At 43.2% G+C, this 19045-nt stretch overlaps 1 protein-coding gene across 6 annotated transcripts in view; it reads right to left on the reverse strand.

Moving 5' to 3' along the window:
• Positions 1–2204: 2204 nt before the first annotated feature.
• LOC144255917 (uncharacterized) overlaps positions 2205–19045 on the reverse strand; it is a 79332-nt gene continuing 62491 nt past the window's right edge. For 2 of the 6 annotated variants that reach the window (XR_013343995.1, XR_013343996.1), the window contains 4 exons: positions 16429–16530; positions 11471–11506; positions 10535–10571; positions 7136–8711 (listed from right to left, as the gene is read on the reverse strand). Coding sequence is in view for 3 of the 6 variants with exons in the window: in XM_077801022.1 (XP_077657148.1) it covers positions 2247–2360; positions 16429–16530 (216 nt within the window). In the remaining 3 variants the exon portion in view is untranslated. Of the gene's footprint in view, positions 2361–7135; positions 8712–10534; positions 10572–10672; positions 10837–11470; positions 11557–16428; positions 16531–19045 lie in introns of those variants that run through there. The other 4 variants (XR_013343994.1, XM_077801024.1, XM_077801023.1 and 1 more) reach the window with 4 other exon arrangements.

Genomic DNA, 19045 nt, shown 5'->3' on the forward strand with positions numbered 1-19045 from the left:
TTCTTCCTGGCTTTCCTGTCTCTGGTCCAGTCATTTCCTCTCCTCTGTCACTTTCGCATGTAACTGCTTTTAAAAACCTTTCGTGTTGAAGTGCCTTCCTAAAGTGAACCAACTAAACCCCTTCACAGAAGTCTGTGTTTTTGTTATTTTTCCTTCCCTTAAAATAAAGCTACAAAATCCTTTCTTCAAACAAAGTATTTCACAGCCCCTTGCTACACCAAGTGGGCAACAGCAGTGACAGATTGTGCTTCGGTGGAACAGGACTCTGGTCTCGGCCCCTCGCCACTGTACCTGACCTGACCTTACTGGGAGTCTTCGCTTCAGGGAAGCCTCTGTCCATAATCATGCTACCCTGAGGTCTGGACAGTGGTGTATGTGGATTGTCGCCAGGGCTACTTTTAGTCCTCCTTGCTACCTTTGGGTATTTCTTTCTTTCCTTCCTTTTTTTTCCCAATTGTGAACATTATTTATTTAATTCATATATGACAGCAAAATGCATTACAATTCATATTACACATGGAGCATAGTTTTTCATGTTTTCTGGCTGTATACAAAGTATATTCACACCAATTCATGTCTGCAGACATGTACTTTGGATAATGTCCAACACATTCCACCATCATTTCTTTTTTTAAAAATATTTATTTTTTAGTTGTAGTTGGACATAATACCTTTATTTTACTTATTTACTTATATGTGGTGCTGAGGATTGAACCCAGGGCCTCGTGCATGCTAGGTGCGTGCTCTACCAGTGAGCCACAACCCCAGCCCCTCCACCATCATTTCTAACCCTTGCCCCTCCCTTCCCCTCCCACCCCTCTGCCCAGTCTAGAGTTTGTCTATTCCTCCCATGCTCCCCCTGCCTACCCTACTACGAATCATTCTCCTTATATCAGAGAAAATGGTCTATATCCACAGGACTTAAAAATATAAAAACAGCATACTACAGGGACACAGGCACATCAATGTTTATAGCAGCACAATTCACAATAGCTAAACTGTGGAACCAACCTAGATGTCATTCAATAAATGAATGGATAAAAAAATGTGGTATATATACACAATGGAATCTTACTCAGCAATAAAAGAGAATAAAATCATGGCATTTGCAGGTAAATGGATGGAGTTAGAGAAGATGATGCTAAGTGAAGTCAGCCAGTCCCAAATAATCAAATGCCTTTGGGTCTTTCTTGTCCTTCATGTGAGGGAAACAGCTTCCAAGCCCATTTCTTCCTTCTTCCTCTAAACTGAACTTGATTTTATTGACTCTTTATCTTCATTTTTTTCTTGTATCTGGCATGAAGTCCACAAATGAGTGGTAGAATGAAAATAGAAATGCTGAATTACTTTTTAATAAGCAATAGTTCCTACAGGTGTTGGCAGTAAGCATAATAAAGGAACTGGGAATCAAGGGGGAGCTTGGTCCTCTGTGTGCATGCCCACATGAGCACCAGGGATTGATCCCAGGGCCTTGTGCATGCTGAGCTCACACTGTGCCACCGAGCCACACTCATGGTCCCCAGGGGAGCTTCTTCACTGGTTCATGTGGCCACTTCATCAAGGTGTGGCAGTTTGTTCTGTTAGGCACAGCAGCCATTTCTTTAAAAGTGAATCTAAGAGGACTGTCTTGATCATCTGTGGGAGGCCCCATTTAGCTGCCCTTGTCACAGACATGGAGAAATGACTACCTTTGGGCTCTTCTTGGGACACAGACGAATCCCCTTAGTATTCAGTATCTTCTCACATAGCACAAAATATAGAATCATGTCTTGTGATCCTGAGATTCGGTCTTGTGATCTTGGGTTTGAACAGAACCCCAGTTCTTGGGTTTGAACATTCACCCCAGTTACATGTATAAATGTAGGTAAATGGAGGAGTTTTTCAGATGGAGAAACCCACCAAATCCTGTTGTGATTTTATTTCAACTGTGGGCAGTTCATAGCCTAACTCTCCAGCTTCTAGAGCAGAAGGCAGTGGCAGGCAGTTGCATGAATGCCAGCCCTCCTCCGCCCCTGACTGGTTCCAGAATTCAGAGAGGACTCCGTGGCCAGTCCTTACCTGCTTCCTGTAGAGAATCGGCCTTTTTTTGTTAGCCCATGAATTGATGGCTCTGTTAGAGTATTGTTTTGTGAGCAAGAGCTGGCAAAGGTTCCACTGCGTTTCTTTCTACCTGGAAGTCAAGGCATGTGTCGCAGCTCTGTGGATTTCTGCGCTGCTCTAATGAAGGGATGTGTCTCCACTGCTGGTTACACAGTGAAAACCCATGTGGGCCCTGTGTTTAGAAAGGTGCTCTTCAAGGAACTAGGATGTCCTGCTGCAGTGCTGACCACCTCCATCTCTCTGCATCGTAATTCCCTGACCTGTGGAATAAGGGGGTGGTATTCGGGCAGCATTAGGTAGTTTTGATGATGCCATGAATTTAAAGATTTACTGCAAATTGTTTCTTATATGTGATGCTTGGAAGAGGAAAGGCTTCTTATCTCTTCTGTTATTCGAATTAGTGCTCATGACAAGGGTATGCCATATTTTTATTTGGAAATGTTTCTAGAGTATGAAACATTAAATTAACTGTACGTTCAGTTTTCATTTTAATTAGCATTGGGGCCTTATAAAGGGAGATATGGTAATTTGTATTGTTTTAAGCTTTCTTAAGATATTGTTCTTATCAACATTCATATTTTAAAGGATAAAAGCTTTTAAAAATATGTCTGCGCTGGGTACCTATCTAAATAAAAAAAAAAATTCAGGCTTTTATTAACCCAAACAAACCTCCTAAAGAAAAAGAATAGGATGTATGAAGAGAATGTTTAAAGGAAGACTCTTCTGAGAATTTGCATTTAAACTTTTGCCGCCCTGCTTGGTCCCATATACAGTGTGGCATTACTGCTCCATGACTGGGCTGTGATTTTTGGCTTCATTATAGTTCTGGTCTGCTCTTCCATTTTCAAGCCAAATTCAACAAAAGCCTGAAATAGTGTTTCAATAAACTGTGAAGTCGGGCATCTCTGTTCCAAAGCTCCCTTCCTGTGGAATTTCTGATGGTGTCCTTCCTACCTCCTGGTCATCCCTGACCATCCCACCACCTGATCCAGGCTCCCAGGGGCCTGCTTTCTGCCTCGTGTCTGTCCCTGTGGCAGCAAGTCCCTGGTCTGCCTTCGCCTCTGTCCTGTGCCCTTCTCCCTCTGCTGATGGACGCCCTCCCAGGTGTCTCCATAGGCTGGTTCCTGTCTTCTTGCAGCACAAGTCTCGTCCCCTCCCTGTTGGTCACCGGTGTGGCCCTCTGTCACTGAAAGCTCCTTCTCTGATGCCGTGTGCTGTTCCTTGTCCTTTATCTCTCATCCACTCTGTGCCACAATTCACCAGCTCCGGACCTCTTCTGTCCTGTGTCCTCAGACACTGAATAGTTAGGGATCGACCATTCACTTTCTAGGAAGCAGGCTCTGTGTGTGGGTTTGTGGGTGGTCAGCGTCTCCTTGGCTGTTTGGTGGTGACTCTGGGTGGCATGGCTGAAGTTCCTGGGAAAAGCACCTCATCCTCATAGAGATTGTTAATGAAAATGGAAGGAATGTTCCATTTCTGGTGCATTTCACATTTACTGTAAGGAAAGTGTGTGTGTGTGCAGTGATATGCTTCATTCTAATAAAAAGGTAGCAGAACAGGCAGTAATTCTCTTGCATGCTTTGTGCAATCTACCAAAGTCAGATATTTAAAAACATTTATTAACAAGATTTCTCAGAATTCTAAATGGGAAAATTATGTCAAAGTACTCTAAGAAGCTACTGAAATGAAACATTCACTGGTGCTCTTAAAGTAGGACTTTGCTCTCTGTTTATTGAATTTTTCTCTTTGTACTTCCCAGATTTTGGTGGTTCTCTTATCACAAAGAGCTAGTCTGTTAGTCCCAGTTTTTTTTTTTTTTACTTGTAGTTGTGAAGGTGTGCTCCTGAAAAGTTCACACAGTGTGCGAGGTGTTGTGATTGGCCATTTCATAATAAAGTCTCACGTCCAAAAACTGGGCTTAGACACCCTCAGCTTTGTCTTGGGTTTCAGAAACCTAGAGTGTGCTGGGGCACCAGGAGACCCAGATTTGTGCAGAAAACACAGAAATTAAGGTAAACAAGAGCACCAGAACACCCCAAAGCTCTCATCCCCACAGAAGAACTGAAGATCTGAAAGTTTAATTTGAAAGTGCGTAAAGGATATGAATAGTTTCTAGGAAAAGATAAAAGCTCTGCTGGGTTCCCTGCTGTCTCTAGCCCCAGAGCAGTGTTTGCTGGGTGCAGTGTGCACCAAGGAGCTATGTCCACTCCAGCTCCCTGTGCAGTGAAGGAATATCCAACAGCCAGACATGTATCCCTGCGAGCAACATCATACTTAGAGTTTGTGCTAGGGAAATGTGTGACTGATCGTGGATTTCACATGCAGGTTTGTGTATCACAGAAATCCGTTCTGAAATAGTCAAGTGTGCGTGTGTGTCAATGTTGAGTGTGGATACGTGTGTATGCATACGTTTGTGTGTCTGTATCCCACAGGAATCTGGTTATGGTGGATGCTGGTGTGGACGTGGGTGGCAGGCTGGCAGGAAGCATAAGCCGTCAATAACTGTAGGTTTTCTAGGGAGCAGAAATGGGAGGAGGGTGTCGGAAAGAAGTGGGAATTTCCAGGAGAGGGGATGTTACACCTTCTAGTTATTCTGCTCTCCTGTTTGAATCTTTTGAGATGTAATTTACTTTGATGTTAATCTAAGAACTAGGAAAGATGATGTACGGTTTTAGGCCCCATTTTTATTAATATTTAAAATAGGTACCTAGTTAGAAGGGTCATCATGTGTACCTGGAAAATGTGGTTTTCAAGGATGGTTCAAATCCATGTGAATTCTGTGTGATCATTGTTTGGTAATGAGACGATAAGGATGCAGGCCACTGCCAGGCGGGTCTGCTCTCGTTCGTAGTGGTGTGGTGCACAGTGCAGAAGTCTGTTTTCCTCAGCAGTTGTAAGACCATCCTGGGTTCAGGACAGCCTGTTATTCTTGGGGACCTACCTGTACTAAGAGCAGTTTCAAGGATGTATTTGTGAGCAAAAGAATTCACACTGTTCTTTCCTTATCTTTTAGAAAAGCTCAAGAGGAGAACAAGAAAGTCGTGCTTGCCGGGTGTGTGCCCCAGGCACAGCCTCGCCAGGACTACCTCAAGGGGCTGAGCATCATCGGGTGAGCTGGCGCTTTGTGGCAGAAGCCACTCTTCTGCTGTGAGTAGATCGGAGCCACATGCTATTTCCTGTTTTCCTAGACCTGTTTCCTTTATTGCCTTGGAAACATGGTCACGTCTAACTTTTTCATTTTGCCACAGGAACTTTCTGGGTTTTCTCATTCAGAAAGAGTAGCACAGTCTAAAACATGGCCATGGGTTTGTGTCCCTGAGTGACCTGGTCTCTGTCCCTTGCCGTCTTTCTCCATATCTTTTCCATTTCCCATCTTCTGAACTTACCTGTCACCTCTAGTGCTAGGTGCCTTTCTGGAGTGCCCCACCCCACGCCTCGGCTGTAGCAGGACATGTCCTGCCCTCTGCGTGCCACCCTGCCCCTGGGCCCCCCTGCTGGGCGTGCAGTTACCTGTCAGTTACCCTCACAGCATGCAGTTAAGAATTTTATGTTTAGAGTCTGCTTTTAGGTTTATGTGTGATCTTTTTAAGTCCAAATCTCTGTGGGAATTAATTACTATCCTCGCGGGGACCACTTTTCAGTCCTCCTCGTTTTCCTCCCCTCTTTCCCAGCTGTCCCCACAGTGCTGGCACAGTGGGCGTGCATGCTGTGCTCCCTGGCTGCCGCCTCAGCCTTGCACTGTCCTGCTGCCGGCTTGCTGTCCCCGGCGGCAGTGGCTCTGTGGAGCCTGCAGCCTGCCCTGTTTTCTCCCTTCTCTTTTGGAGCCTTCTCTGTTCACTGAAAGCCATGTGTAGTGGGTAGTCGGTCAGTGTTGGTTTACAGTAGTGGCACTTCCTTCCAAGCCTTCTAGGCAGTGCTCTGTAAGCTGACCAATGATCATCTTTAGCACAGGCTCTATTAATGTTTTGAAATACATTAAAATACCGCATGTACCTAGAAAGGTTCACATGGGCAGCTGGCACTGAGCTTGCTAATGGGGATTCCTCTTCTGACACCCTCCTGACAGGTCTCATGTTGGGTTCTCCATGTAATGGGCTTGTTTTCTGCTGTGAAGCCCTTGGCCCCCTAGCAAATTTAATAATCTTTGAACAAACCTTCTCCCTTTAAACAAACAGCCTGAATGTTTGGTGACTCTAGTTTGTTTTCACCATTTGTCTATTTACATTGTGATTCTCCCGGTTTAAAGAATGAAATGAAAATGGGCCTCCTTAGTTGTCTCTTCATGTTGCACTAACTCTGCAAATAGAATCCTGCTGCGGTGGGGAAATGGGAAATAGTCTTTCTTAGGATGGAATGTGTACATGCTGGCAGTTCATCTTGGGTTTCATCCCAAGGAATTACATGGCTGGAAAAGCAGACGTTCTGGGGAATAGAAAAAGCCTCTTCTCTGTGTACCTTATAGTGGTATTTCTGAACTCCGTTGTGTGCAAGGAAGAGCTTCCTGTGTGTTTGGGTGCAGGGGACATTCTAACATGGTGTGGGGGTGCTGCGAGTGTAGCTCAGTGGTGGAGCCCTTGCTCGAGGTCCTGGATTTGCGCCCCAGCACCGAAAGAGAAAGAAGAAAATAGAATTCCTAGCACAAGGGAAGGTGCCTGGTGCTGTTTTGGGGAGGCAGTTTGCAGTGCTGAGACACAGCTACCTCCCTGACACCCCTTTTTTCTGTCTCATATTCCCATTTCATTGCCATTAGCATTCCTTGGGTTTATTTTATCTGGCTCCTTTATGATGGGAGAAATAACTGAAGAACACATGTTTTGAAAAATGAGTGTAAAGAAATTCATGTTTCTATACACAATTATTATGACTGTTTATCCCTGTGAACATTTTAACCTTTGCACCATTTGCTTAATTGCAACCTCGAATTGTTTTGTATGTGTATATTCTGTTTTTTTACATGAGATTTTTAACTATTGAAGTCATGCATTGATGGTCTATTGAAGGGCTTGCCATCACTTGTTTCTTTATTGTTCCATATAAACATTTCCTGATATTTAGGAAATACACAAAATACATTAATTCCCACAGTGTGCTTTTTATTTTAACTTAGCATATTGTAAAATGTTTCCACAATTATATATCATTAACATTTCATGTAGTAATTTGATTTTATACTCAACAGCATGAAGTATTATCAAAGTGTTTCTCTGTCCGTACCCTTTCATAGAACTTTTTTATTGTGGAAACTGTATGACATCTTATTTGTCTTAATAGACTTTTTATATATGAAGATTGGATACACAGGACTGAATTAAAAAAAATTTAGGTTAGGAAACCAAAACTATCTTTAATTGGATGCCTGTAGAGGACTGTTTCTGATTAGAATTCTTAGAAATGCTGCAAAATTAGAAACTTTCTGAATTATAGTAAGTCACAATAAAATGAAAAAATGAATCACATTATTTTGTGCTAAGAAAGAGTAGTTCTTTTTTTAAAATATATATATATTTTTTTAGTTGTAGATGGACACAATGCCTTTATTTATTGTTTATATGGTGCTGAGGATCGAACCCAGCTCTTCAGATGTGCTAGGCAAGTGCTCTACCACTGAGGTACAAACCTGGCCTGGAAAAGTAGTTCTTAAGTATTAAAAAGTTTCCTTTCAGTGGCATGAGGAGCTGTTTTTAGCAGGATGCTTGGGGTTGTATTGCACAGCTGATTTGCAGGCAGAGTAAAGAATGAGACTTCTTCATACAGCTCCTGTGATGGAAGGTGTTAACAGGTGGAAGGAGAAACAGCTTTAATTGGATTCTGCGCTTCTATGAACTTCCACTGAGACTGGCTTTGTCAGGGCACACCCAACACGGCACCTGTTCCCCAGGTGACCAGATGGTCTTACTGCATGCAGACCTGGTGGTTGGAACCTTCTAGGTGCTGGCTGTGCAGCTAACATGAAACGACCAAAGGTCCCTGTCCTCAAAGAGCTTGCATTCTGGTTCTGAGACAGAATGGCTGGTTTGAGTCCAGAACTTCTCCAGCCTCCTAGAGACTGTAGTGGGATGATCCCTAGAACACATGGAATTGCCTGGAAATGTTGACTGGTAAGGAGCAGTTAGTTCTTCCTAGAGTGGGGCTAATTCTCAGTTATGCAGTATCCACATTAATAGAGATGGTGTTTGTTAATGACAGAACTTCCAGACACGCCAGCTGTGTGCCCTGCAGGCAGAGGGCCTTGTCTGGGAGAGCGAGGAAGTGTGCAGAGCACAGGTGTCTGCTCGTCTCGGGGACCGTTGTGGGTCGATTTGCAGTGGTTTCGACATCCTTTCAGGCTGGCTGCCGTAACCCTGAAGGTGCAGACTGTGCAGTAACTGCTTCAATGTGGACACTTGGATTCTGCAAATCACGTGTGTGAGGCAGTCAGCGTTTGAAACAGGCTGAAATACAACCTGTCTCTGCCACGTGCCATGCTGCCAAGGGTGAGCAGATCCAGGTCGGCCTGGCACATTAACAACGGTGTGGGTGCCAGGGCAGAGTTTGGGAAACTATTTCTGTTTATCTCGGCATCGTCTTCTAATAGTTTTTCTGTCATATTCCAGATTTTGACCCTCTAGTTACTGGGGAAAAAGAGGGAGGTGGGTGTCAGCACCATATCTGAAGGACACGTAAACTCAGAGCCCATTTTAAAATATCACTCACATTGTGGTTAAGAGCATGGATTTGGGAGCCGGAATGCATGGGGGTGTCACCCTGCTGTACCACTTCCTAGCCGAGTGACCTCACACAAGGTACTTAACCATCGCTCTGCTTGGTGCCTGGGATGTAGTGTTGTGTATTGCTGCTGCTGCTCAGTGACTGCCATGGACTTCCTCAAATTTAACAGATTTGAAAATTCTGTTCTCTTCTGATACCATTTAAGGTAGGGACTTTCCTAACAGCTTAGAGCAAAATTTTTAGAAATAAAACATTTTCTCTAGAGAAGTGAATATCAAACTTCGACCTTCCTGATGCTGTTACAGGTTTAAATCCCCATTACGGTAAAAGTTGAATATATAATTGATGGGGAAGACTTTTTTACATGTATAATTCTGACCAAAGATGGGACGTTATTTCTTCCCCTTTTACCAGACATATTTATAATGTGAAACGTGGATCTGGTACACGTAAGTAGAGAGGAGTCAGGGAAGCCAAGCAGATTGCTGTCCCTCCCCTGCCATGATTGCTACAGAGTGTGCATGTAGAGGAGCACCTCACCTCCCTCTTAGCAAATCCATTGTAACATGGCGTCACTAACCACAGTTCTTAGGAGGCCCACCGGGTCTCTGATCTTGATCATTGTGTGTGACTGAGTTTTCACTCTTTGACCTCCTTCTCCAGATTTCCTTCCCACCTCTGGTAACCCTGGGGCTGTGCCCTATTGCTGTGTGTTTGGCCGTTTTTCGTGTTTAGCTTCTACCTATGGCTCAGATCATGCAACACTTGCTTTTCTGCGTCTGGCTTATTGTCCTCCACAGAGGGTCCTGTAGGTTCATCCATGCCTTGGCCATTGGTGGTGTTCCTTTTTATAGACCGAATAGTACTCCATCATTCATGTTTACTACAATTTCTTTTTCCATTCATCTGCCAAAGGGCACCTATTTTTTTTTTTTTTCAGGATGGCTATCATGAGTGGTGATGGAGTGATCAGAGACACAGGCGTCTCTCCCAGGTGCTGATTTCCCTTCCTTGACTGCCTATCCATAGGCAGCCTTACAGGATCCTGTGGCACATCCCTCTTTAGTCTTACAGAGGAGCCTCCCCAGTCTCCCATGGGGCTGCCGCATCCTGCACTGCCCTTGGTGGTACGCGGCTCCCTTCCCTCCCACCTGTCCCTCCAGCACGCCTTAGTTCCTGTCTCGCTGCTGACCATCCTAACAAGTGTGCCCTGGCACCTCAGTGGCTTGGCTTGGCATTTGCCTGGAGATTGGTGACCCTGGTACCTTACATGGACTTGTTGGCCATCTGTGTTCTTTCCTTAGAAGATTGTTATTCTGACTCTTGCCCACGTTTTAACTGGGCCCTTTGGTTTTCTGCTGCTGAGTTGTACGAATCTTCACAAGTCCCAGTGTTCTCGATTTCCCAGCCCACTCAGCCTTTTCGGTTGTGGATTGTTTGCAAGCCGCAGGAGCTTTGGAGCTGGATGTAGCCCTCTTTGCTTATCTTTGCTTTCATTAACAGAATCTTAGGTGTGATACCTGGAAAGTCTTAGCCAAGGTCAGCATCATGACGCTTTTCCCCATTTATTCTCCTGGAAGTTTTATGGTTTCAGGTCTGGTGTTTAAGCCTTTAACCTCTTTTGAGTGGATTTTTATGTGTGTGTAATAATAGATTTGATGCAATTCCTATCAAACTACCAATGACAGTTTTTCACAGCAATCGTAAAATCAATTCTAAAACTTACATGGAGCCACGGAAAATCCCAAGTTGCTAGGATGATCCTGGCAAAGAAAAACAAAGTTGTGGGATCACACTTTCTGGTTTCAAATATTGTACAAAATGACAGTGATGAAAACAGCATGGTGCTGGGACAAGGAGACGCACAGATCAGTGAAACAGAACAGAGTCCAGAAGTAAGTTCACCATATATGCTTCTATTTGTCTTTTGTTTTCAACAAGAGATGACTTTCACCAAGAGCACCAGGAAGACCCGAGGGGGAAAGGACAGGTCTCAGTCAGTGATGCTGTGAACGCCAGAGCTCACGTCTAAAAGAATGAATCCAGACCAGTTTATTCCTTTAAAGAGACCTGAATTTCTGGGTGGTTTTGAAGTTCTGGTCTGGTATTTCTTAATTAGGATAAAAATGACAGATTTTTCTTTAAATTGATCTAAGATTAAGAGAGCTGAGAAATTTCTTTTGTGTGCCTTTGTGTGCCTATGATGTTTTAGCCCCTTACTTCTATGATAATTTGAGATGTCCTGGGATAACATCAAGAGACTGTAAAGCCCCAGCCAGATTCATACAAGTCTGAAGTGAGTCACACCATCATGGCTAAGCAGAGTCCCTGCAGGTTCTCAGTAAACTGGTGTGAGCAGTCTTCACGTGGCTCTGTTAACTCCCAGGGGCTTTCTTTTGCAAGCAGACCTGAATCCAGACTGGGGGATTTACGATGTATCACATCATCTTCCTCCCCTGGGTATCTGGCCTCATCTCCTGCCACTGTGTCCCTCGTGTGCTGCCTTCCAACCTCATAATCCCTCATCATTTCTCTCTGGGTCCTTGTCTCCCCCCCCCGCAGCCCCCTCCAGCTCTCACTGATGCCTGTGCTGTGTGGTTTAGGATTAATGCTGCCAATTCCGATGTCACCTGCAACACTACTGCAGAGCTGTCCCACCTACCTCTTATCATTCCCATGTCCTTCTTCTTTATAGTATCTGTCAGGATAGGAAAGCACAATTTTCAGTTACTGCATCTGTCTCCCCAGCTGGAATGAAAGAACCGTGAAGTGAGGACTCCGTTTTTCACCATGATGCCCCCAGTTTCTCTAACAGTGTGCGGTGCAGGGTTAGCTTCTCAGGTGATTGCATTCATACCGTGGGAGTTTGTGGGGAGAGTTTAGGGGGATGAGTGTTGTTGGGGTACCTGGAAGGTCTGGGGCCACTTGGGTAGCATCCTCCCATTATTTGGATTGACCTCTGTGTTAATAGGGAAAAGGAAGTTCAAAAGCAGGCCACCTGTCTGCCATTCTGGACCCAAGATCTGAGACTCTGGGGCAGAAATTTAGCTGGATATCCTTGTACCTTAGTCCCTCTGGCCTTGAAAATAGCAGTGTCTTCACTAGTGCATGTGAGGACCCATGGTGACAGTGCTTGTGAGGTATCACAGAGCACCTTAAACCAAGCCACTGTTGAAGAAGCACTGCTGACACTGCATTCTTACAGTCATTCACTTATCCAGCCCCTATTTTTTCGGTGTGTGGGGAGATACTTCATGGATGCTAGAGTAGAATCTTGGACAGGAGAAGGGCATTGGCTTGTTCTCTCATGGCCTCATGTGAGTGGACTTCTTTTCTAGCCTAGTTGGCAGAGTTGTGTTCCAGATGTGCACTGGTTTCCTGGGTGGCCAGAGCGAGTGCTGCCATGAGCTACCTAGCCACAGGCGACGATTCAATCTAGATTTCTGTTGGTAGAATTTCAGCTCCTCAAAGCAGCCTGCCTCAGGTCTGTGCCACCCACGTGTGGCCAGTGACCACTGGGACCAGCCCAGCCTGGGGAAGTCTCCACCACTGCAGAGGACACCAGGGACTGCTCTTCTCCCAGCAGTGAAGAGGTTTTGGAGCAGCACTCTCCTGGCTTTAGGCGCCGTTGTTTAGCCTTGTTTCTTCAATACATGATCAGTTATAAATTTGGAGTAGTTGATAATAGTGGGATAAAATATTTTTTATGAACATCTTTTTAAAGTTCCCTGGCAGAATGACTCATGAGCGTTATTTATGAGTCGTTTATTAACTCCTTTCCTCATTGTTGAGAACATATGGAGTCAGTAATGGAACACACTGCCTGCTTTTTTTCTGTGTATTTATAACTAAGTGCCTGAAGGACACGAGATACTGTTTTATTTATTTTATTTGAATTATATGCCAGAGAATAAGCTCTTGTGTATTCAGGGCTACAATTTATAGTATTAATTAAGAACAGCTTTCCTTTTCTCCCAGAATGAATTCCGTCTATTCTCTGTCAGCATGTGTGTATTTGGGTCTGTTGTCCTGCTCACATTGGCCTTTCCCCCTCTCCTGCCTCCCACCCCCATCCAACTCCTGAGCTCTCCTTCCACTCCCACCCCTCCCTGCCTCTCTCTCTCTCTCTTGTAGTTTCTCCTTACTTTTTCTTCCCACTCTGGTTCTTCCATTGCCCACTTTACTGGAAATGCAAATGGACATAGTATGTTCTGGAAATCGTCTAGTGAGCTTCAACTTTTCTGCTGCTTTTCATCAAATACTTACTTGTTTTTTTGTTTTGTTTTGTTTTGTTTTTCCAGCGCTGGGCATGGAACAAGGGTCTAGAGCATGCTAAGCAAGTGCTCTACTGTTGAACTAGGTGCCCCCGCCCAACTTTGTACCTGTTTAAGTTTTGTGGACTCTTAAGCCCTAGAGTTTCTCATAACAGTCAGTAATTTTCATCTGTGGGCAATACAGAATTTTTCAACTTTAAGACAAATGCTATGGAGTGCTTTTTAAAAATCAGAATATATTTTCAGCTATATTAATTGAAGCATATTCTGCACAACCAGCAGGGTAAAAGAACTGTCCTCATTTCCTCTATGCATACGTAAACATACACCGTGAAACTTTTAATTTTGATATAATATCATACTTACAGAAAACTTGTAAAAGTAAGCAAAGATTACCCATAATGCCCTCTACCCAGAATTCCCCAATACTAGCATTTTAACCAGTTCTGTTTTTATATGCATATGTTTTTTCCCTGGTCCTCTTGAGTAAACTGCAGGTATGGTGCCTTTGCTGAGTACCTGTGTGTTTCAGAAAGGCAGGTCATCACCAAGATCACGAAGTTCACGTTGGTGAAATACAATAAGCTGGTATTCAAACTTTTATTTCATCATGGTTATTGTCACTTGTCTTAGTAATGTCCTTTATAGGAAAAGGGGTGGGGAGCACATCCAGGTTTCCACAGCAGCATTTAGTTTTCAGGTCTCTTAGTTCTTTAATCTAGAAATTTTCCTTTGACTTAATGACGTTGACACTAGAACAGGTGACCACCTTCTGGGTTTTTTTTTTTTTTTTTTGGCCACATCACTTATTGAGATGCAATCCACACACTGGACAGTGCCTCCAGTTATATGGGTAACATGGTTTTAGGTATGCTCAGCGTTGTGGTCATCACTCCATAAGGGAACTCAGCACTCTTCAGCACCCCGTTTCTCCCTAGGCAGTCACTAACCTCTTGTCATTCCCCTTTGTGGACATTTTGTATAAATGGAATCATGTCACATTTTTTGTCTGGCCTTTTCATTTAGTGTAATGCTGTATCAATGCTTCATTCCCTTTTATGACTTGATACTGAATTGTGTAGATATGCCACATTTTGTTTACCCACCTATCAGCTGAAGGGTGCTTGAGTGTCCATCTTTGGCCATTCCCTCTGAATAGTGCTGTGAACATTGTGCACTAGTTTTTGTGTGGCTGAAACTGTAGTTGCTCTTGGGTGTATGTCTGGGATTGGAATTGCTAGGTCATAGGGAAACTGGTCAGCCCTCTGAGGAGCTGCAGACCTGTCCAAACTGGCTGCATTGAGTCTAGCTCCATTAGGAGTGCTTCCTGTCCTCACCATCACTGTTATCAGCGTTTTTTAGGATACTACCTCAGTGGGTGTGAAGTGAGAGCTCATCTCAGTGGTTTTTTAAAATTGTGGTAAAATATGCATGATGAAAATGACAATTTTAGCTATTTTTAAGTGCACACAGGTCAGGGGCATGAGGCGTGATCATACTGTTTTGCAACCTCCACCAAAACAGTATTTTTTTCATTTTTTTCATTTTTTAAAATTGTATGTGCACAAAATCCCAGTCTCTTGCTTGTTGTCACGATTCGAATCCTCTGATTGGCTTAATGGTGCTGAGCATCTCTTTATTGGCCATTTGTATATCTCCTTGGAAAAGCGTCTATTCAGCTACTTTGCTCATTTTTAATTGATATTTCTGTTATTCTTGAGTTGTGGGACTTCTCATAATTATAAACATCCCTTGTCAGATTCATGATTTGTAAAAGTTTTCTTGCATTTTCTGCATCTTTTTACTCGCTCTTAATGGTGTCCTTGGGTGGACCAAGAGGTTTGGCTCTTGGTGATGTCTGGTTTATCTATTTTTTTCTTTCATTACTCATGCTTTGTTGTTATATTTGAGAGATCATTGTTTAATCCAAGGTTGGCGTGGATTTATGTCTGTTTTCTTCCAAGACTTTTATTGTTTTAACTCACCGTACTTGTAGCAGACTGCTCCTCCACATGTTCTCTTCCTTGGCAGTATGGCCTCTTAGTTGAGGTGGTCCAAGGCAGGGTGCAGTGTTCCCTTGAACTTCTGTATCTCCAAATGCATGGGAGAGCACTCTTGTTCTGGCCCCCCCAACTGAGTTATCTCATATTTTGCTCTTTTCATTCTTATTCTTCAACTAATATTATCATTTGATATCTTGGTTGTTCATCTACGTTCAGTGGAAAATTTGGACAACTCTTCCCTGTCCTGCCCAGCTCTTTGTCACCCTGGGCAGTGTCAATGTCATCCCTTATTTGATGTCTCACCAAACTTTAATCTCACCACTCCTTATTTCTCAGCTCCACTGTTTTTCAGCAACCTGTTTCTGTGGCCAGATCTTGGAACTTGGGATTACTCAAAAAGACCAAATGCCTGTATCCATACTCTGGATTGTCCCCTCTGCTTGACTTTTTTTTTTCTTTTTCTCTGTTCTTCCTCCCCTTCTTGCCCCAGCCCTGCCCACTTCACCTCTTCGTTATGGTTGTACTTCTTCACCTATTTTCCAAACTTCATGTTATCCAAAACGCACAGTCAGCTTTTACCTTCCATTTCCCTCTAGTCTTTTCCATAACCTCTTAATGCTGCTTCTCTAGCCCTTTGGGTCTGTGGTATACATCAGATATCAATAAATGATGAGTGAGTGATGGAATCGGCAAGTTTGAATTGGCCTATTTGCCTCCTATACTGAAGCCACTAGGCCTTGAGAGAGAGTCGGCTGTAGTGAACTCACTGCTAGAAATTTGCTTCTTGGTCCTGACGGTTTTTACGAGTTCCTAGTCCCACTCGCTCCTGCTCTTATAACAGGCGATTGTGGACATTCACTCCCTTCTTATTTCCTCACGTTTTCTCACTCTTAGCACATGAATTTCTTACTCTGTTGAGACAGACCGAGGCCAGCAGATGAGAGCTTGCTTGGCCTTCTCCCTCATCCCCCGGGAGCATGGGCATTGATCCCCTGCTGTCCTCTGACCTCTGCTTTCACAAGAAGCCTGCACCCTGTCCCCCATTCTCAGGGCCCTTACACCATCATTTTTTTCTCCTGTATTCAACTCTTCCTTCTCTATCCCTGTTCTCCTCTTAGCATATAAACTAGAAAAACAAAAAGGGAGAAAAGAAAGAAATGCACTAATCCAAACAAAAACACATCTAGTCTCCATTTCCTCAGCTACCTGGAGTCTCTCTCCTTCCCTTTCTGCCCACAGCTTTGAGTGTCTCCATTTTATTTATGATTTGTTACCACAGAGCTCACTTCCTCTAAGTTTGTCGACCTCTAAACACATGTTCGTTTTGGGCTGTGTGTACTTACCACCTGAGCAGCCTTCAGCACTGCTGGTTCCTCCTCTGTCACTTTACCTCTGGCAGGGCAGGGTTTATGCATGCTTGTCTTTCCCTGTTTTCCTGTAGGAAACTGAGGTTGAAAGGAGATTTTAGGAGACTTGCTATTGTATTTATAATAAAAACTTTTGAACAGGTTCTTCTCAGTTAAGTTCTTCATAGCATTATTGTAGAGTGATGACATTCTTTCATCAGTAGGATTATGGATGAATACATTTTGCAACATCCATGCAATGAGGATGAACAAAGAAAAAAGTAGAGAAAAGTCAAGGGGCAAAGCGCGAGTGTGCACGTTTCCACTGTCATTTTCAGATTCAGGGAGAAAAAAAACTTAAGAAAACATCTGTAGTTATAGATGGACAGAATGCCTTTATTTTATTTCTTTATTTTTTATGTGGTGTTGAGGATCGAACTCAGTGCCTCACGCATGCTAGGCAAGTGCTCTGCCGCTGAGCTACAGCCCCAGCCCAGGAAAATACTTTTTATATAAATGTTCAGCATGAGAAAAATACCTGGTGCCTCATCATAAAGTGATTTTATCTGTGGAGTGGAAATAGAGGAGGGGAATGTTGTTTGCTTTTTTTGGGGGGAGTACTGGTAATGAAACTCCTGGGGGCACTCTACCACTGAGCCACATCCCCACCCCTATTTTGTGTTCTATTTAGAGACAGGGTCTCACTGAGTTGCTCAGCCCCCTCCCTTTGCTGAAGCTGGCTTTGAACTCGAGATCCTCCTGCCTCAGCCTCCTGAGCTGCTGGGGCTACAGGCGTGCACCCCCATGCCGGGCTGCTGTTTTCTTTTGGTAGTCGTACTTGGTTTTCACTTTTCCAGTGCACATAGGATTCTTCTGTATGAAGACAATAATAATTTGAGCATCTTTAGAGAATCAGCCTTGACCTTTTCCTGATGATTCCTCTAGCTTCTTGGATCATAATTTTACTTTTCCTTTTCCGTTTTCCTTCCGATCTCGAGCCATCCTTCTGCAGTTTGCTTGGTGGGCTTCTCCCGTTGTCACTCAAGTCACTTTGGTTCCCTTGGTCTGATTTTATTATCTTTGTCCTGTGTTCCTTTGGCGCCCTGGGAGGGCTCCTCCAGTCACGGGCACAGGATCAGGAGCCTGTTGTTCAACCTTGTATTTCATGGATTTGAATGCCTGGTAGAGATTCTTAGGGTTTTAACAATTAAAACAGTAAAGCACAGCATTAGGGATGGCACTCCTTAGTATTAGCATGTCCTTTTGGGTAGATTGTTGTTACACCCTTTTTGCTTAAAGCTCTGTGGGAGGAGACATGTTTTAATTAAATTTATATCTCCAGTTACATTGAGACATAAATAGTCTATCCAGGCAGTTTGTTTGAAAGCAGTACAATTATTTTTTTCAATCATCATTGGGGGAGAAGATGGTGATAATTTCATACTTCATTATTACACAAAACATTAGTATAGAATTTTTAAATAATCTCTCCAAGTGTGTTAATTAAAGAAAACCAGCATTGATGTGCTTAGGAAATACACATCGACTCCGGCAGAAGCATGAGTACGTTTTCTTCTCCATTACCATTGCTGTCTGTTTGTTTTTTCTTCTAGGTTCAACAGATAGATCACGTGGTGGAAGTTGTGGAGGAAACAATTAAAGGTAATTGTTGAAAGTGTGATAAGCAGGCACATGTATTTTCTGAACCATGTTATAAAAACACTTCTCTGTTCACACTTATGGGCCATCTTTATAAAAGTTATTTTACATCTAAAATCATTCAGTTTTGTCCTTGACTTCAAGCATTGACCAGGAAGTATATGTTTGATTGCCATACAAATGAGTCAATGAAGTATGCTCTAGTCAATTTTTTAAATTTTATTTTTCTATATAATGGATTTAGTTAGAATCTTAGATCAGAAGACAGAATTTAATCAGTTTTAAAATAGGGAAATGTTTTTATTCACATCAGATAATTACAGTTTCTCATTTTACGAGTACTATTTTATAGACTTTCAGGTATAAATTTGGTAGTGGCACTAGAAAATAGAATTGTGCTTTGATTATTTCATTAGCCAGTGCTCACTGAAGCATGACCTCTGTCCAATGTCTTCCATATGTTTTTGTGCATTAATTTTGAACTTTTGTTTATCTGGGATTGAGGATTATAGACTGAGAATGATACTTACCTTAGCATCTTTTGAAATTCCAAAATAATATGAACTATCAGAATTAAAAATTTATAGTAGTGATTACTTTGAATTTTCAAAATTATACATTGGAGAAGGTATTGCAGAACCCTCCCCACTCCCAACCCCGCACGCATGTATGCATGCACCTTCCTCTTTTTTTTGTTGGTTGGTGTTGTTTTGAGGTGCTGGGGATGGAAACCTAGTCTTTTCTTATGCTGGGCTATCACTTCACTGCTGAACTCCACTCCAGTCCCATGACTATCTAGAGAGTAGCATCGTCTGTGTGCTGTTGTAATATTTACGACAGTACCGTAAAGTAAAATGCGTTTAAATATTTTGCTCATTTTTGCTGCTGAGTTGAGACACCAGGCCCATGACTAGTATGTGACAGAGATCCAGCCAGATCCCCTGGATCCAAAGCC

The sequence above is a fragment of the Urocitellus parryii genome, chromosome 7, assembly GCF_045843805.1.
Source record: "Urocitellus parryii isolate mUroPar1 chromosome 7, mUroPar1.hap1, whole genome shotgun sequence".
Taxonomy (NCBI): Eukaryota; Metazoa; Chordata; class Mammalia; order Rodentia; family Sciuridae; genus Urocitellus; species Urocitellus parryii.